The following is a 20,504-nucleotide window of genomic DNA, read 5'->3' as shown; positions in this document are numbered from 1 at the left end:
ATCTCCAGGCAAGAAGAAAATTGGAACAAAAACCGCCACAAAAACGATTGTAAAATATTTTCATAAAATGGGTTGCTCAAAGAATTTCTGCAGTAAATCTGTATAATACTTGCTGTAGCTCTCTCCTCGCTTTATCTACACCCTTAGATAGACAGATTTTTGCAAGATAAGGGAGTGAAGGGTTATGGGCCGCCTGTGCAGCCTTTCCCCGATAATTATACTCTCTCCGTGCTGGCATCATCTTTGTAAATCTTCTTTGCACCTTCTCCAATGCCTCTATAACCATTTTTTTTTATATAAACGTGGACAACTGTTCAGTGTGGCCTAACCAAGGTTCGGTACAATTTTAACATAACTTTTGAATGCCTTCATTGTTCACCTATTTGATAAATTAAACAAGCGCTTTCTTACCCAGCGTTGCACATTGTACACTTTAAAAGAAAAAGCAGAGACTGGTCTGTAGAAGTTTTATTAATAAATTCTCTACATCATGTGTCTCTACAGGACGGAATGTGAAAAGCATAATTCCTTGGAGTTGTACGCTTGCAAGGTTACAGTTACTTGTTCACAAGTGCAGTTTGCAGACACGCAGAGAGAGATGGAGAGGGACAGAAACAGAGAGCAAGACAAAGAGATTCCAGTTCCCACAGATATTTGTTAACTGTTACAACTACTGTGAATGGTTGAGCAGTTTCACGATTTGCACTGTGTAACCACAATGTTTTCACTGTTGAAGTTAGAGAGACTGGAGCTGAGCCATGTCAAACTGTCCTCTGCTACACACAGTCGCTGCCCTGTGGAATGTAGTTTTATTTGAGGATTGATGCCTGTGGCAGTGTGTTCTGGTCCCAGCATTTTCTACTGCGTGCGAGCGTGCGCACACAGGTGGGCGGGCTTTGATCAGGTTTGGGCTCAGATGTGATGCTTCAGTAGTTGAGTAACCTGTGAGCACACGCGAGGAATGGGCACTTGGAAGAGATACCAGAGGTGTGTCTGGACTCATACAACTGTATCGCAGCGAGAGTCAACTCCTTCTGGACAGGAAAGCAGATTGGTCCAAGAATTTAAAATGCCCAACGAAAGTGAAGCTTGAAACTAGGATTGCTCAGTGCTCGCAGCCTTCCGCCCATGGTTAGAGCAGAGAATGTTGGGAACCACATCCTCCGCATCGTTACTGTACATCTGGGAGCGACTTTTAATTCACACACACAGGAGTTTTAGGCAGATCCGCAGCTGTTGGCTCAGCTCCACTCCGACACAAACTTTTAGAGTGTCCCAGGAATGTGCATCGGGCAACACAACAAACCCGCTTCACAATAATTCTTGACAGAACAGCACAGATGCCAAGTGAAAATTACAGAAGACGGTGATCAAAGGATCCTTAGAAAATCAGAAAACAGAAGTCAGGAAAGCTGGCAGTGTAGAGATGTGTGAGTCGGTGAGACCAGTGGCTTTCAATCAGACATTCGGAGTTACCCTGACATTCACAAGCAGCCGCACTAATTGGCAAGGAGTGCAATCCATCCCCCAGTGATGCCGACTGCAACTGGGGAGGGGGCTTGGGGCAAAGGGGGCACCTTCCAGAAAGGGAGGCTGGCACTGCCCACTATTGATCACAAGCAGGAATGGGGGGGGGGGGGGGGGGGCACTCCTGCCAGGCTAGCCCACAGGGGCCGTGTGGAAGTAACTCACTACAGGGGGGCCATTTATTTAGAAACCAGGCGCAGCTGCAACAGAACTCTGAAATTTTTGTGCTCGTTAAGGTAAAGGATGTTGGTGCTGCGGACGGATCATCATTTCAAGCATCCCATGGCAGAAATGAGTAGAGAGAGGAAAGCTCCCTCTACACTATCCCACCCTCGGGTGAATGCCATTCACTGCCCCCTCCGGTTTTCCGTTCCCTACGCCCGCGGTATCCGAGCTGGGATGAGTAGCAGGTTTACTTCCAGCTCTGGGACTCCCAGTACCAGGGGGAGGAGGGAGAGTGAGGGGAGGAGGGGGAGGAGGGAGAGTGAGGGGAGGAGGGAGAGTGAGGGGAGGAGGGAGAGCGAGGGGAGGAGGGAGAGCGAGGGGAGGAGGGAGAGCGAGGGGAGGAGGGAGAGCGAGGGGAGGAGGGAGAGCGAGGGGAGGAGGGAGGGAGAGTGAGGGGAGGGGAGAGTGACGGGATGTGTGTCAGCATGACTATTAGCACATTGGGTTTTCACCACATGAACTGTGCAGTCAGCAGCTGCTGCTGGCAATGGACTGGTCTGGAGCGGAATTGGAATGAATCCGTCCACACGAACCTGTTCAATTCTGGACTCATTCCTGCTCTCTCCGATTTTAACCTTCGCCTTTCTATCGCTCTGTTAATTATCTGACGGTAAAATCAGGGGCCATCCTGAGCCTATCGACAGTGACAAGTCTCCCATGAACTGCCTTTCCACTGCTAAGCTGTCGAGTGGAACCTTGCTGTCCAGGGAGTGCGAGGTATGAACTGAACAAGCATTCAGAAAGGAAGGCCGGGGCGGACTTCAATTAACCTGCAGGACAGAGTCACGGAACACAGAGATTAGAAACCGTAACCTCGTGCAGCAATATTGGAGGGTTTGCCGTTTACAAATACAAAATAACTGGAAAGTCCGTAGGGAGCCAAGATCCGAAGCCTTACAACCAGGAACATGGTTTACAAATGAAAACAAAAACACGTTTCAACAAAAATTGCTCCCAAAACCGTCGAAATTGTTTCCTCACCAGAGATTCAAGTTTGAAGATGTGGGTCCAATAACTTGGGATTTGTTTCAAAACTTCTATAAATAACTGGAACAGTGAAACCCTAATTTTTCAATTCTTCAACTCATCCCTGTTCACGGCAGACCTTAAAACAAGCTCTGCTCTCGAACTCGCCAGCGTGGACTTGTCTTGTCCTTAGTTGTCCCGCGGGCAGCAAGAGTCAACCACGTTGGGTGTGGGACTGGAGTCACATGTAGGCCCAGACCGGGTAAGGCCGGCAGCTTTGTTTCCCTGAACCGGTTGGATTTTTCCGACAATTCGACACATTCACGGTCACTGCCAGCCCACAAATCACCAGATTTAGTTTCACAACTTGCCCTGGTGGGGTTTGAACTCGTGACCTCTGGGCTGTGTGTTCAGTACTAGAACCACTCGGCTACCCTAGCCATTGGATGGGAGCCGGATGGGAGCCAAGATTGGCTTCATTGCAGCTGGGTGGTTGGACGAAGGGGGGTTTACGGGGAGGGGAGAGAGTTGAAAAATCAGCCAGGGTCCCTGCTCCTGCTCGCTATCCAATGACTCCTGGAGCCAGATGCGCACGCGAGAACAGGATCAGGCTCAGCCGTGAGGCCCTCCACAGTCGAACATTCTGCGGATGCTCCAGGCTGAGGCTCACACGCGAGGAACAGCGACTTGGGGGCGAGGTACTGGCGGCGATCTTCACCTCAGCGAAAGACCGAGGGGGGCTTGAGGAGGGAACACACCAGCACACTGCTTCCTTCTCTGTTTAGACGTATTTGAGGAGGAGACTGAGTGAGTGGAAGCGAGGTCACTGCATGGCCCATGTGCGAGGGGGAGAGAGAGAGAGAGAGAGGGAGAGAGAGGGAGAGAGAGGGAGAGAGAGGGAGAGAGAGGGAGAGAGAGGGAGAGAGAGGGAGAGAGAGGGAGAGAGAGGGAGAGAGAGAGGTGGGGGGGGGGGACCAGCAACGGATCAACTTGCAGTGTTCTTCCACTCAACAGGAAACAGTCAGCCGTCGCTGAAGCCGCGCCACTCCTTTCTCACTCACTGGTTGCACAGTGTTAAGTGGGGTCGGGGAGGATGCGGGAAGGACTGGCAAATTCCATCGTCTCCTTTTGCCAGGCTGAATAAGATAGCTAGCAGTCTCGGCTCCTCAGTTGGAATGTGTCCAAACAGGTTAAAAGCAAGAACACACTCCCGTGCACAAGCAGACGACATTACGAAGCTAAGCAGAAAGGGCACAGTTCGAAGTGTGCATTCTTTTTACCCAGACAGACAGACATGTGAAGTACACCTGTGATGTGCAAGGACGCGCGATAGCAGAGAGCTTAGATAGACAATCTCTCAGTAACCTCCTCTGGGATGGAGGGGAGGGGGGGGTCAAACTCTCCGACCCAACCTTGTGCTTTTACATCGAATCTCAATTCTTGCCGCTGCCCCTCCCCGCGCCGACCTCGTTCACCGTGTTCAGGGTCTCAGTGAAACACCGTCTGCCGCCACAACTTGTCCAGGAGGAAGGGCCAGAGGCAGCGTCGCAACCCCTCGCGGAACGGGGTTCTCTGTCCGATCCCCAGCTTCTCGAGGCGCGAGCAGTCGAGCTGGGCGTTCCGGGGTCGAAGGGCACCGGCGGCAGGACCATCTGTGACCTGGAGGGAGTGGAGAGTGAGGAGTGAGGAGTGACAATTCAACTAAAACTGCACAAAGTGATTCCACAACAACTTAAGTTTATACAGCGCGCTTCACCGAGTGTCTCACCTCCCAACTCCCCAAAGCCTTTCCACCATCTACAAGGCACAAGTCAAGAGTGTGATGGACTACTCTCCACTTGCCTGGATGAGTGCAGCTCCAACAACGCTCAAGAAGCTCGACACCATCCAGGACAAAGCAGCCCGCTTGATTGGCACCCCATCCACCACCTTAAACATTCACTCCCTCCACCACCGGCGCACTGTGGCTGCAGTGTGTACCATCTACAAGATGCACTGCAGCAACTCGCCAAGGCTTCTTCAGCAGCACCTCCCAAACCCGCAACCTCTTCCACCTAGAAGGAAGAGGGCAGCAGGCGCATGGGAACACCACCACCTCCAAGTTCCCCTCCAAGTCACACACCATCCCGACTTGGACATACATCGCCATCCCTTCATCGTCGCTGGATCAAATTCCTGGAACTCCCTCCCTAACAGCACAGTGGGAGCACCTTCACCACACGGACTGCAGCGGTTCAAGAAGGCGGCTCACCACCACCTTCTCAAGGGCAATTAGGGATGGGCAATAAATGCTGGTCTTGCCAGCGACACACACATCCTGAGAATTAATAAATAAAAACAAAACTCACGTTTGTTGTGGAGAGAGTTTCACCTAACTGCGAGGGAAGAGAGGGCAGAGCATCTTGCAGTTAAAGAGGTGCTTTAGCCCACGTGTTGCTGGGGGCACTTGGTCCCCACGGCTAGACCCAGCCGACCGGATCTGGAGGGGCCAAGGGGGGGTCAGAGATGTGCACTGTAGACTCCTGACCAAAATGCCTGCCTGTGTTTTGCAGGGAGAGCACAACCAGAATTGTGTAGCGCATTACACCCTTGCAGAGCGCGTCACCCGCAACACTCCCCACCCCACGCTGAGAGGGGTGGAGTTGGGGTAGCATCTGTGGGGTAAGCATGAGGGTGAAGGCTGCCTGAATGTGTTATCTTGAGCTTGCCATTGCACACGCTCCAGTGGTTGCAAGGATCCACCATCGCCCGGCAGCCTGGCTCTCATCATCAGCTCTGCAGACTTTCTATGTGGTCCTAGTTCTGACACTGCCCCATTGCTGGTTACCATTCCCTCTACCCACCCCTCGCTCACTGCCTCTGCACCGGCTGAGATGCTGTTCTCCCCAGGGTCCCTTCAACAGAGGCAGCAGGAGACAGGACTAGAATGATCTATTGCAACATTTAAAACCAGGAGCCTTGAACAAAAGAGAGACTGGAGAAGCTGGGATTGTTCTCCTTAGAGCAGAGAAGGTTAAGAGGAGATTTGATACAGGTGTTCAAAATCACGAAGGGTTTTGATTGTGTAAATAAGGAGAAACTGTTTGCAGTGGCAGGAGGGTCGATGACCAGAGGACACAGATTTAAGGTGATTGGCAAAAGAATCAGAGGGGAGATGAGGAGAATGTTTTTTACGCAGCGAGTTGTTGTGATCTGGAACGCGCTGCCTGAAAGGGCGGTGGAAGCAGATTCAATAGTAACTTTCAAAAGGGAATTGGATAAATACTGGAACAGGAACAAATTTGCAGGGCTGTGGGGAAAGAGCAGGGGGAGTGGGACCAATATTCCCTCCAAATTTTTTTCCCCTGCATGGGCCCTTTAAATTTGTTGCGCGGGTGCATGCACCGTATCCCTTCCAGCGACAGCAGCTGGCGAGCGGCCTGCGCGGGACCTCACCATCGGTGTGCAGCCGCACACCTTCAGGGGAACACGGAGTGGGACTAACTGGAGAGCTCTTTCAAAGAGCTGGCACAGGCACAATGGGCCGAATGGCCTCCTTCTGTGCTGTGTGACTGTATCAAAAAGACAGTGAGGGAGGGGGGCAGCAGGATGATGGCAGGCTGACAGTGAGAGGGTATTCATAATAAACAGCCATTTTCCACTGTGAATACTGAGACAGTCAAATCCTGCTGCCCAGTAACGCAGGTTCTACAGCAATGGTCCAACATTGGCCAACACCCTGTAATTAAGCACTTATGTGGCAGATAATAAAAATTATTTAAAGGCAGCTTAGATTCAGGCCCCAAGGAAGTTTTGATGCAACTTTACAGGGCGCTGGTGAGACCACACCTGGAGTACTGCGTACAGTTTTGGTCTCCTTATTTAAGGATATTGGAGGCAATGCAGAAAAGGTTCACGAGGTTGATTCCTGGGATGAAGGGGTTGACGTATGAGGAAAGGTTGAGCAGGTTGGGCCTATACTCACTGGAGTTTAGAAGAATGAGAGGTGACCTTATCGAAACATGTAAGATTCTGAGGGGGCTCGACAGGGTAGATGCTGAGAGGATGTTTCCCCTCGTGGGGGAATCTAGAACTAGGGGGCATAGTCTCAGGATAAGGGGTCGCCCATTTAAAACGGACACGAGGGGGAATTTCTTCTCCGAGGGTGGTGAATCTGTGGAATTCTCTTCCCCAGAGAGCTGTGGAGGCGGAGTCAGTGAATATATTCAAGGCGGAGATAGACAGATATTTGAACTACAGGGGAGTCGAGGGTCATGGGGAGAGAGTGGGAAAGTGGTGTTGAGGACAAGATTGGATCAGCCATGATCTTATTGAATGGCGGAGCAGGCTCGAGGGGCCGAATGGCCGACTCCTGCTCCTGTTTCTTATGTCCCGCTCAAGTCTTTAGGGAAACGTCTGCCATCTAACACGTGACCTTTCACCCAGCCCGCTGACAGCGTGGTAAACCGGAGGGTTTCCTGTTTAAGTCAGCACAATTTACAACATGCGTCTCCTCGAGTTTAAAAGTACAACCTTGCATCTCTTAATTGTGTTTAAATTAGAGATGACTTCAGCACTTCCTGTTGACAGACACAGTAACCAGGTGGCCTCACATTTACCAACACACTCCCAACACACCGGGAGACAACAACCGCCGTCGTGTTAAACATCGAACAACAGCCCAGTGCTGCCGGGCCCACAGCAGGAGATTCCATCTGTGAACACCAGCACTTTATGGCTGGGCTCCCAGCAGCAGCTGGGTAAAGAGCTGCGATCACTGCATTCATTCCCGGTCATTTAACGATCTGCAGACTTCACCTGTCTCGCACTGCGCAAAATGCACAAGGATCAACAACATGCAAACCCTTGGGGATTGGAAGACTGGTGTCAGCTCACGGCACCTGCGTTAGTTCCAAAACAATGACAATGGGGGCAAATGTTTGGGGCAAGGATGGAGGGGGAAGACGAGCAGTACGGGGCGAATGTTCACTCCACAGTTTGATTTCACTCCGCAGTTTAGCAACACTGGAGATGGGAAGATGGATCTGGAAACATCTGTGTTTACACCTAGCGGAGTACAGTTCCAACATTTGATCACTAAACAAGGTTTTTAAACTAGTTAAACTAGAAACAAACTGGGTGTTGACTGCATCACTGGCACCACTTAGTTTACTGGCTGAAAAATCACTTGCATAAGGCAAGCAGTTGGGAGAAAAGAGGGGGGGCAAAAATAATCAGATATCAACTTATTTCACCCGGTGCTCTGTCCGGGCGCGGTCTGACCGAGCTCGAGGACCATGTCCAGTCCCGGTCACCCGGTGCTCTGTCCGGGCGCGGTCTGACCGAGCTCGAGGACCATGTCCAGTCCCGGTCACCCGGTGCTCTGTCTGGGGTCTGACCGAGCTCGAGGACCATGTCCAGTCCCGGTCACCCGGTGCTCTGTCCGGGCGCGGTCTGACCGAGCTCGAGGACCATGTCCAGTCCCGGTCACCCGGTGCTCTGTCCGGGCGCGGTCTGACTGAGCTCGAGGACCGTGTCCAGTCCCGGTCACCCGGTGCTCTGTCCGGGGTCTGACTGAGCTCGAGGACCGTGTCCAGTCCCAGTCACCCGGTGCTCTGTCCGGGGTCTGACCGAGCTCGAGGACCGTGTCCAGTCCCGGTCACCCGGTGCTCTGTCCGGGCGCGGTCTGACTGAGCTCGAGGACCGTGTCCAGTCCCGGTCACCCGGTGCTCTGTCTGGGGTCTGACTGAGCTCGAGGACCGTGTCCAGTCCCGGTCACCCGGTGCTCTGTCTGGGGTCTGACTGAGCTCGAGGACCGTGTCCAGTCCCGGTCACCCGGTGCTCTGTCCGGGGTCTGGGCAGGCTCGAGGACCGTGTCCAGTCCCGGTCACTGTGCTCTGTCCGGGGTCTGGGCAGGCTCAGGGACTGTGTCCAGTCCCGGTCACTGCTAAACGAGGGAGATATTGAGCACTGGGGGCAGAGCAGGAAAGAGCCTCATGTTACACCTCAACAGAGCCGGGACCAATATCCTCACGGCGGGGTTTGCTAGTGCTGTTGGGGATGTTTTAAACTAGCTTGGCAGGGGGATGGGAACCGGAGAGTATTTTCAGGAGGGAGAGAAGCAAAGCTGGAAATGGAAGCAGAAAATTAGTAAGCGAGTTTGGAAGACAGAGGAAATAGATAACAAGGCAGTTTGGCAATGCTAAATGGTATATACTTTAATGCAAGGAGGCTGGGAAATAAGGGGGATGAGCTGAGAGCACAGATAGACACGTGGGAGTATGGTATTATAGCCATTACTGAAACATAGCTGAAAGGGCAGGAATGGCAGCTGAACATTCCTGGTTACAGGATTTTCAGACGAGATAGAGAGGGGGATAAAAAAAAGGAAAGGGTGTCGCAATATAAAGTAACAATTACAGCTGTGAGGAAGGAGGATATCTTAGAAGGATCTTCAAATGAGGCCATATGGGTTGAACTAAAGAACAAGAAAGGGGCAATCACACTGCTGGGAGTGTACTATAGACCCCCAAACAGTCCGAGGGCGATAGAAGAGCACATTTCTGACAAGTGCTAAAACAATAGGGCAGTAATAGTGGGAGATTTCAATTATCCCAATGTTAACTGGGATACGACCAGTGTAAGAGGTCCAGAGGACACAGAATTCCTAAATTGTATTCTGGAGAACTTTTTTAGCCAACAAGAGAGGGGGCGGTTCTGGATTTAGTTTTAGGGAATGAAGCTGGGCAGGTGGAAGGAGTATCAGTGGGGGAGCATTTTTGTGGTGGTGATCATAATTCAGTTAGTTTTAGCATCATTATGGATAAGGACAAAGAAAAACCAGGAGTATGGGTTCTAAATTGGGGGAAGGCCAATTTTACATGGTTGAGCGTGAGTTAGTAAAAGTGGACTGGAAACAGTTACTTGAAGGTAAATCAGTGTCCGAGCAGTGGGAGGCATTCAAGAGGGAGATACATGGAGTTCAGGGTGAACATGTTCCCACAAAGAAAAAGGGTAGAACTGACAAAATTTAGAGCCCCCTGGATGGCAAGGTGCATACAGGGTAAGATAAGGCAAAAAAGGAAACCATTCAGATATCTCGTGAGCTCAATACTGCAGAAAGCCTAGTATAGAAAGTGTAGTGAACATAAGAACATAAGAAATAGGAGCAGGAGTAGGCCAATCGGCCCCTCGAGCCTGCTCCGCCATTCAATAAGATCATGGCTGATCTGGTCCTAACCGCCAATCCACTATCACAGAACCATCTCCTGAATCTAACAGAATTAGACACACAAAATAGGAGCAGGATCAGGCTACACAGCCCCTGGACCTGCTCCGCTACCCACAGGGCCATGACCGATCCGAACCTAGACTCATGTCCAAATTCCTGCCCGCTCCCCATAACCCTTAATTCCCTTTACTTCTAGGAAACTGTCTATTTCTGTTTTAAATTTATGTAATGATGTAGCTTCTACAGCTTTTTGGGGCAGCATATTCCATGGACCTACCACCCTGAGTGAAGTAGTTCCTCCTCATCTCAGTTTTGAAAGAGCAGCCCCTTATTCTAAGACTATGCCCCCTAGTTCTAGTTTCACCCATCATCGGGAACATCCTCCCCGCATCCACCCGATCCAACCCCTTCACAATCTTATATGTTTCAATAAGATCGCCTCTCATTCTTCTGAGCTCCAATGAGTAGAGTCCCAATCTACTCAACCTCTGAGAAACTGAGGAGGAAATTAGGAAAGCAATAAATGAGGGCATGAAAAAATACTGGAAAGTAGAATCCAAGAAAACCCCAAAATCTTTCATAATTACATAAAGAGCAAGAGGATAACTAAAGGAAAGAGTAGGGCCCATCAGGGACCAAAATGGTGATCGATGTGTGGAGGCGTTGGATGTGGGTAAGGTTCTTAATGAATACTTTACAGCTGTATTCACAAAAGAGGGGGGCAATGCCGGCGATGAAGTTAAAGAGGAAGATAGTGAAATATTGGACAGGATAAATATAGTAAGAGTGGAAGTATAGAAACATAGAAGATAGGAGCAGGAGTAGGCCATTCGGCCCCTCGAGCCTGCTCCGCCATTCAATGAGATCATGGCTGATCATCCAAATTCAGTACCCTGTCCCTGCCTTCTCCCCATATCCCTTGATCCCTTTAGCCTTAAGAAATATATCTAACTCCTTCTTGAATATATTTAATGTATTGGCCGCTACTGCCTTCTGTGGTAGAGAATTCCACATTGTCACCACTCTCTGGGTGAAGAGGTTTCTTCTGAATTCCCGATTGGATTTCTTGGTGACTATCTTATATTGATGGCCTCTAGTTATGCTCTTCCCCACAAGTGGAAACATTCTCTCTCTATCCACTCTATCAAAACCTTTCATAATTTTAAAGACCTCTATTAGGTCACCCCTCAGCCTTTTTTTCCAAGAGAAAAGAGACCCAGCCTGTTCATCCTTTCCTGATATGTATACCCTCGCATTTCTGGTATCATCCTTGTAAATCTTCTCCGCAGTGCCTCTATATCCTTTTTAATATGGCGACCAGAATTGCACGCAGTACTCCAAGTGTGGTCTAACCAAGGTTCGATACAGGTTTAGCATAACTTCCCTACTTTTCAATTCTATCCCTCCAGAAATAAACCCTAGTGCTTGGTTTGCTTTTTTTATGGCCTTGTTAACCTGTGGCACAACTTTTAGTGATTTGTGTATTTGTACTCCCAGATCCCTTTGTTCCTCTACCCCACCTAGACTCGCACCCTACCAAAATGTAATACAGGAAACTTTGGTTTATCCGGAGGTTGTATGTCCAGAAACCTCGATCTAACGGCAGAAATCAGCAGCCGTTTTGGTTAGTTTTTTTTCTTCTCCTAGCATTTTTTTTTTTTTTTACAGTCAGGCTCTGGAAAGCGTCTCTGTAGCTTAGCAACAGCTTCAGAGACGCTTCCAAGGTACAGGCCGATTGTTTACAACAAGCTGTTGCTAAGCAACAGTGTTTGTTGTCAGATATGGAGATGAAAACCTCCGTATCCTTCAACATTAGCGCTGGTCTATCCGGAAGTTTGGATAGATCGGCAGCAGCTCGGTCCCGTCGGTGCCGGATATCGCGAAGTTTCCTGTACCTCACATTTATCTGTGTTGAACTTCATTTGCCAATTATATGCCCATTCTGCAAGTTTATTAATGTCCTCCTGTAAATTGTTGCAGTCCTCCTCAGTATTGACTATTCCCCCCCCAATTTGGTGTCATCTGCAAATTTAGAAATTGTGTTTTTGATTCCAAAGTCTAAATCATTAATGTAAATTGCGACCAGCAGTGGTCCCAGCACTGATCCTTGTGGCACCTTCTGCCACTGGGAATAGCTACACTTTACTCCCACTCTCTGCTTTCTGTCCTGAAGCCAGCCAGCAATCCATCCAGCAGTCCCCTGACTCTGCATTCTCTGACCTTGTTCATCAGTCTATTATAGACGACATTATCAAAGGCCTTTTGAAAATCTAGATAAATTACACCTACTACATTACCATTGTCTACTCTGTTATTTCTTCAAAAAATGAAAAATTTTCTTTTTTCTCCTTTAGTAGGGATTCCATTATTTTTCCTACTACCGATGTTAAGCTGACTGGTCTATAATTCCCTGGACAGGTTCTTAAATAAGCTTTAGACTGCAGAAGATATCGATGAACTGGTCAGTTGGGCGAAAAAGTGACAAATGGAATTCAATCCAGAAAAGTGCGAGGTAATGCAAGGTGCGAGGTAATGCATTTGGGGAGGGGCAACAAGGCAAGGGAATACACAATTAATGGGAGGATACCGAGAAGTGTGGAGGAACAGGGGGTCCTTGGAATGTATGTCCACAGATCCTTAAAGATAGCAGGACAGGTCGATATAGTTAAAAAAGCAGACGGAATGCTTTCCTTTATTAGCCGAGGCATAGAATATAAGAGCAGGGAAGTTCATAGAATCATAGAAAGTTACAGCACAGAAGGAGGCCATTTCGGCCCATCGTGTCCGCGCTGGCCAACAAAGAGCTATCGAGTCTAATCCCACTTCCCTGCAGGTTGCAGCATCCCAAGTGCACATCCAAGTACTTTTTAAATGAGGTTAGGGTTCCTGCCTCTACCACCCTTTCAGGCAGTGAGTTCCAGACCCCCACAACCCTCTGGGTGAAGAAATTTCCCCTCAAATCCCCTCTAAACCTTTCACCAATTACTTTAAATCTGTGCCCCCTGGTTTTTGACCCCTCTGCTAAGGGAAATAGGTCCCTTTCTATCCACTTTATCTTGGTCCCCTCATAATTTTATACACCTCAATAAGGTCTACCCTTAGCCTCCTCTGTTCCAAGGAAAACAGACCCAGCCTATCCAGTCTTTCCTCATAGCTAAGATTCTCTACTCCCGGCAACATCCTTGTAAATCTCCTCTGTACCCTCTCTAGTGCAATCACATCTTTCCTGTAATGTGGTGACCAGAACTGCACGCAGTACTCTAGCTGAGGCCTAACTAGTGTTTTATACAGTTGAAGCATAACCCCCCCCCGCTATTGTATTCTATGCCACGGCTAATAAAGGCAAGCATTCCGTATGCCTTCTTAACCACCTTATCTACCTGGCCTGCTATCTTCAGGGATCTGTGGACATGCACTCCAAGGTCCCTTTGTTCCTCTACACTACTCAGTGTCCTACCATTTAATGTGTATTCCCTTTCCTTGTTAGCCCTCCCCAAATGCATTACCTCACACTTCTCCGGATTGAATTCCATTTGCCACTGTTCTGCCCACCTGACCAATTTATTGATATCTTCCTGCAGTCTACAGCTTCCTTCTTCAGTATCAACCACACAGCCGATTTTAGTATCATCTGCAAACTTCTTAATCATACCCCCTATATTCAAGTCTAGATCATTGATATATACCACAAAAAGCAAGGGACCTAGTACTGAGCCCTGCAGAACCCCACTGGAAACAGCCTTCCAGTCACAAAAACACCCATCAACCATTACCCTCTGCTTCCTGTCTCCGAGCCAGTTTTGAATCCAACTTGACACTTTGCCCTGGATCCCATGGGCTTTTAACTTCGTGACCAGTCTGCCATGTTAAACCTTATCAAAAGCCTTGCTAAAGTCCATATACACTACATCAAACGCACTACCCTCATCTACCCTCCTTGTTACCTCCTCAAAAAATTCAATCAAGTTTGTCAGACACGACCTTCCCTTAACAAATCTGTGCTTACTATCCTTGATTAATCCGTGTCTTTCTAAATGAAGATTTATCCTGTCCTTCAGAATTCTTTCCAATAATTTTCCCACCACCGAGGTTAGGCTGACTGGCCTGTAATTACTCGGTCTATCCTTTTCTCCCTTTTTAAACAAGGGTACCACATTAGCAGTCCTCTGGCACCACACCTGAAGCCAGAGAGGATTGAAAAATGATGGTCAGGGCCTCTGCTATTTCCTCTTTTGCTTCGCTTAACAGCCTTGGATACATTTCATCCGGGCCTGGGGATTTATCCACTTTTAAAGCTGCTAAACCCCTTATGCTAGAACGGTATACAACACTGGTTAAGCCACAGCTTGAGTACTGCGTGCAGTTCTGGTCACCACATTACAGAAAGGATGTGATTGCACTGGAGAGGGTACAGAGGAGATTTACGAGGGCTGTGGAAGTTTAGCGATGAGGAGAGATTAGATAGGCTGGGGTTGTTTTCTTTGGAACAGAGGAGGCTGAGGGGAGATTTAATTGAGGTGTATAAAATTATGAGGGGCCTGGATAGAGTGGATAGGAAGGACCTATTTCCCTTAGCAGAGGGGTCAGTAACCAGGGGACACAGATTTAAAGTAATTGGTAGAAGGATTAGAGATGCGATGAGGAAGAAATCTTTTCACCCAGAGGGTGGTGGGGGTCTGGAACTCACTGCCTGAAAGGGTGGTAGAGGCAGAAACCCTCATCACATTTAAACAGTATTTGGATATGCACTTGAAGTGCCGTAACCTACAGGGCTACGGACCAAGAGCTGGAAAGTGGGATTAGGCTGGATGGCTCTTTTCCGACCAGCACGGACATGGGCCGAATGGCCTCCTTCTGTGTCATAATTTTTCTATGATTCTATGTCTGATGTTAGGCAGGCGAGGAATGACTGGAGAAACATGGGTTTATCAGCCTGGAGAGAGCCCCCGAGGAGAGCTGCAGGAGTGTGTAAGATAGTAAATGGTGTGGGAAAGGTACATCCAGAAAGCAACTTTAAACTAGCCTGTGGGAGTAGCACCAGGGAGACAGAGTGAAGTCACACATCGAGCGTACAGCACAGAAACAGGCCATTCGGCCCAACAGTTCCGTGCCGGTGTTTATTCTCCACACGAGCCTCCTCCCACCCCTCTGCATCTCACCCCATCAGCATATCACAGAATCACAGAATCCTCACAGTACAGATAGAGGCCATTTCGGCCCATCGAGCCTGCACCGACACATATCCCACCCGATCCCCGTAAGCCCTACACCAACACATATCCCACCCTATCCCCGTAACCCCACGTATTTAATCCCCCTAACACTAAGGGTCAATTTTTACCATAGCCAATCAACCTAACCCGCACATCTTTGGACCCGCCTATCCTTCTATTCCTTTCTCCCTCGTGTTTAATAAAAGAGGGGAAGCTAGATAAACTAGTTAAACTGGAGACTGGAACTGTGCACAGAGCTCCAAGTGTGGTCCAACCAAGGTATATGGAGCCCGGAACTGTGCACAGTGCTCCAAGTGTGGTCCAACCAAGGTATATGGAGACTGGAACGGTGCACAATGCTCCAGGTGTGGTCTAACCAAGGTATATGGAGACTGGAACTGTGCACAGTGCTCCAAGTGTGGTCTAACCAAGGTATATGGAGACTGGAACTGTGCACAGTGCTCCAAGTGTGGTCTAACCAAGGTATATGGAGACTGGAACTGTGCACAGTGCTCCAAGTGTGGTCTAACCAAGGTATATGGAGACTGGAACTGTGCACAGTGCTCCAAGTGTGGTCCAACCAAGGTATATGGAGACTGGAACTGTGCACAGTGCTCCAAGTGTGGTCTAACCAAGGTATATGGAGACCAGGACTGTGCACAGTGCTCCAAGTGTGGTCCAACCAAGGTATATGGAGCCCGGAACTGTGCACAGTGCTCCAAGTGTGGTCTAACCAAGGTATATGGAGACCGGAACTGTGCACAGTGCTCCAAGTGTGGTCTAACCAAGGTATATGGAGACTGGAACTGTGCACAGTGCTCCAAGTGTGGTCTAACCAAGGTATATGGAGTCCGGAACTGTGCACAGTGCTCCCAGTGTGGTCCAACCAAGGTATATGGAGCCTAGAACTGTGCACAGAGCTCCAAGTGTGGTCCAACCAAGGTATATAGAGACTGGAACTGTGCACAATGCTCCAAGTGTGGTCCAACCAAGGTATATGAAGACTGGAACTGTGCACAGTGCTCCCAGTGTGGTCCAACCAAGGTATATGGAGACTGGAACTGTGCACAGTGCTCAGAGTGTGGTCCAACCAAGGTATATGGAGACTGGAACTGTGCACAGTGCTCCAAGTGTGGTCCAACCAAGGTATATGGAGACTGGAACTGTGCACAGTGCTCAGAGTGTGGTCCAACCAAGGTATATGGAGCCCGGAACTGTGCACAATGCTCCAAGTGTGGTCCAACCAAGGTATATGGAGACTGGAACTGTGCACAGTGCTCCAAGTGTGGTCTAACCAAGGTATATGGAGCCTAGAACTGTGCACAGAGCTCCAAGTGTGGTCTAACCAAGGTATATGGAGCCCGGAACTGTGCACAATGCTCCAAGTGTGGTCCAACCAAGGTATATGGAGACCGGAACTGTGCACAGTGCTCCCAGTGTGGTCCAACCAAGGTATATGGAGGCTGGAACTGTGCACAATGCTCCAAGTGTGGTCTAACCAAGGTTCTATACAAATTTAACAAACTTCTCTGCTTTTCAATTCTATCCCTTCAGAAATGAACCCAGTGCTTGGTTTGCTTTTTTTTAATGGCCTTATTAACCAGCGTCGCTATTTTCAGTCATTCGTGTATCTGTACCTCCAGGTCCCTTTGATCCTCTACTCCGTTTAGACTCTTATTATCCATGGAGTAGGTGGCCTCCTTATTCCCCCTACCAAAATGCACACTTATCTATAGGCCCAGGCTGGGTAAGGATGGCAGATTTCCTTCCCTAAAGGACATCAGTGAACACGTTGGGTTTTACGACAATCCGACAGCCTCACGGTCACTTTTACTGAGACCAGTTTTTCATTTCCAGATGATTTTTTTAATAAACTGAATACAACTTTTGAAACTGACATTTTGTATTCTTGGGATGTGGGTGTCGCTGGCAAGGCCGGCATTTATTGCCCATTCCTAGTTGCCCCTCGAGAAGGTGGTGGTGAGCCGCCTTCTTGAACCGCTGCAGTCCGTGTGGTGAAGGTGCTCCCACAGTGCTGTTAGGGAGGGAGTTCCAGGATTTTGACCCAGCGACGATGAAGGAACGGTGGGATCTGAGCTCGTGTACTCTGGATTACTAATCCAGTTACATAACCACTACACTAACACACCCAATTTGTAAACTATCTAGTGATCAAAAAACTTTTATTTTACCATAAACAGGCAGAGCCCCAGGTGGCAATGTCACCGTTCTCTCTAGATGTCACACGGAACGGATGGAAATGTCTTGGGGGGCCTCACCCCTGCCAGAAATAGAGGTGCACATTTTGCACCAATTCCCTGGTCCTCCCTCACAAGCAGACCGACACCTCCTGCGGTTCCACAAACTCTGGACACCCTCTACTAACACCGTCACCTCGGAGACTCCATAGGGACGGCGGTCAGAGGGGAAACCCTGTCAGACGAAGGGTTACACCCGCCTTGCCTTCGTTACAATACTGGCGGACCTGCCGTGGATATCCAGCAACATCTGTTCGTACCTCAGACCTGCAGCAGTTAGTGTAGAAGAGAAAATGCTGGAAATACACAGCAGGTCAGGCAGCATCAGTAGAGAGGGAAGGACAGATAATAACCTTTCATCCAGCAGTTTCGTTTCATCAGAGGGAAATCACAGCTTGGCCGGTTTCAAACCCCTCCCGATGTCCAAACACACAATTCCCAGCTGGGATCCCTGGACAGCAATCACTGGCTGGCGTCTCTCCTCCCGGAGACAGCGGCCCTGTCACCACTTCGTCCGTGGTCAGCAAGCTGAGCTGAGGTCCAGACGGTCAGAACTGGAACCATTCCTCACCTGCAAGGTGCAGGACGGCACTGGGTGACCAGGCACTGACCCATTGAGCAACAGCTCGGTACACGGGATTACAAGCGCACGATAAAGCGCCAGACAGAAACCGCTCGCACTTACCGGATGCAGGTGGCTGCTTGGGAGATTGAAGATGTCTGCCATTGTGCAAGCGATCTCGTACTTGGTCATTCGCTCGTTCCCAGACCAGTGGAAAACTCCGCTGATCGACGGGTCCTGTTAAGAGGCAGACAATGGGGAGAAATTCTGAATGAGGAGAAAGATTAAAAACAATAAAATCAAATAAAGTTCAAACCATTTGGAACTGCTTCACTGAAGAGGGGATTTGAGGAAAAACTTTTTCACCCAGAGGGTGGTTGGAATCTGGAACTCACTGCCTGAAAGGGTGGTAGAGGCAGGAACCCTCACAACATTCAAGAAGTATTTAGATGAGCACTTGAAACGCCATAGCATACAAGGCTACGGACCAAGTGCTGGAAAATGGGATTAGAATGGACAGGGCTTGATGGCCGGCGCGGACACGATGGGCCGAAGGGCCTCTTTCTGTGCTGTATAACTCTATGACTATAAGAGTTCAGGGTCCACTTCAATGCTGGTCAGGCCACAGCTAGAGTACTGCGTGCAGTTCTGGTCACCACATTACAGGAAGGATGTGATTGCACTAGAGAGGGTGCAGAGGAGATTTACGAGGGTGTTGCCAGGACTGGAGAATTTTAGCTATGCGGAAGGATGCTTGGATAGGATGGGGTTGTTTTCTTTGGAACAGACGAGGCTGAGGGGAGGTTTAATTGAGGTGTATAAAATTATGAGGGGCCTCGATAGAGTGGATAGGAAGGACCGATTTCCCTTAGCAGAGAGGTCAATAACCAGGGGGCATAGATTTAAAGTAATTGGGGGAAGGATTAGAGGGGAGTGGAGGAGAACTTTCTTCACCCAGAGGGTGGTGGGGGTCTGGAACTCACTGCCTGAAAGGGTGGGAGAGGCAGAAACCCTCATCACATTTAAAAAGTACTTGGATATGCACTGGAAGTGCCGTAACCCACAGGACTACGGACCAAGAGCTGGAAAGTGGGATTAGGCTGGAGAGCTCTTTGTCGGCCGGCACAGACACGAGGGGCCGAATGGCCTCCTTCTGTGCTGTAACTTTCTATGATTCTGAGTCTACAAACGCTGGAACTGTAAACGAGGAGGAATGGAGTGATGGATCGTTGCTCTGGCTACAAGAGGGGGGAAAAAAACACATTTTCTGGGTTTCTGGAACTTTAAAATCACTTGGAAATAGGAATGAGAAAAAAAACACTTCCCTGGATAATAGCACAAAATGAAACATGCTTATTGAGTTTGAATGAAGCATTCCAGAGAGCGTTAAACTGGGCAACAGATGGAAGTGGTTGCTGCCAATGCACTGTGTCCGCTATGCGTACCTGTATTCTGCGCTCGCACATCTGCCGGCACACTCGGGCCACATCGGCGACGTGGGTGGGAAATCGCTGCTGCCAGTGGTCCATGCTGGCCACTGTGTTCGAGGACTGCACTTTTCCAAATAATACAGTCACTGCACTTTCCTCCAGCTTCTCTACCCCACCGTAAAGGACTGGGACTCTGAGAACCGCAGCACCTGAAACCCGGAGAGAGAGAGTCAACACCCCCCCGCACTAGACAGAGCGAACCCCCCCGCACTGGACAGAGCGAACCCCCCCCGCACTGGACAGAGCGAACCCCCCCCCCCCGCACTGGACAGAGCGAACCCCCCCCCCCCGCACTGGACAGAGCGAACCCCCCCCCGCACTGGACAGAGCGAACCCCCCCCCCCCGCACTGGACAGAGCGAACCCCCCCCCCGCACTGGACAGAGCAAACCCCCCCCCCCGCACTGGACAGAGTGAACCCCCCCCGCACTGGACAGTGTGAACCCCCCCCGCACTGGACAGAGTGAACCCCCCCGCCGCACTGGACAGAGTGAACCCCCCCCTGCACTGGACAGAGTGAACACCCCCCCGCACTGGACAGAGTGAACACCCCCCCCGCACTGGACAGAGTGAACCCCCCCCCGCACTGGACAGAGTGAACCCCCCCCCCCCCCGCACTGGACAGAGTGAACCCCCCCCCCCCCCGCACTGGACAGAGTGAACCCCCCCCCCCCGCACTGGACAGAGTGAACCTCCCCCCCGCACTGGACAGAGTGAACACCCCCCCCGCACTGGACAGAGTGAACCCCCCCCCGCACTGGACAGAGTGAACCCCCCCCCGCACTGGACAGAGTGAACCCCCCCCCCCCCGCACTGGACAGAGTGAACCCCCCCCCCCCCCCGCACTGGACAGAGTGAACCTCCCCCCGCACTGGACAGAGTGAACCACCCCCCCCCCCCGCACTGGAGAGCGAACCCCCCCCCCCCGCACTGGACAGAGCGAACCCCCCCCCGGAGAAGTAACAGGTTTTTAAGCGAGTGTCGGGGCAGGGCAAGGGGGGAGGGGAGGAAAGAACAAAAGGGAAGGTCTGTGATAGGATGGAAGGCAGGAGAG

The 20,504-nt window shown here is 50.1% G+C and overlaps 1 protein-coding gene across 2 annotated transcripts in view; it reads right to left on the bottom strand.

Annotated features, from left to right (window-relative positions):
- Positions 1-453: 453 nt before the first annotated feature.
- Positions 454-20,504, bottom strand: part of mat2b (methionine adenosyltransferase 2 non-catalytic beta subunit methionine) — a 54,651-nt gene continuing 34,600 nt past the window's right edge. For both annotated transcript variants that reach the window (XM_085996078.1, XM_085996077.1), the window contains exons 5-7: positions 19,407-19,600; positions 18,085-18,198; positions 454-4,377 (exon numbers count right to left, since the gene is read on the bottom strand). In XM_085996078.1, the coding sequence (XP_085852204.1) occupies positions 4,207-4,377; positions 18,085-18,198; positions 19,407-19,600 (479 nt within the window). In that variant the 3' untranslated portion in view covers positions 454-4,206. The remainder of the gene's footprint in view (positions 4,378-18,084; positions 18,199-19,406; positions 19,601-20,504) is intronic.

The sequence above is a fragment of the Somniosus microcephalus genome, chromosome 8 (assembly GCF_052327205.1).
Source record: "Somniosus microcephalus isolate GS21.2 chromosome 8, FLI_Smic_1.0, whole genome shotgun sequence".
In the NCBI taxonomy this organism is placed as follows: Eukaryota; Metazoa; Chordata; class Chondrichthyes; order Squaliformes; family Somniosidae; genus Somniosus; species Somniosus microcephalus.
Note: the sequence above shows the minus strand (reverse complement) of the source record. Positions and strands in the feature narration are given on the sequence as shown.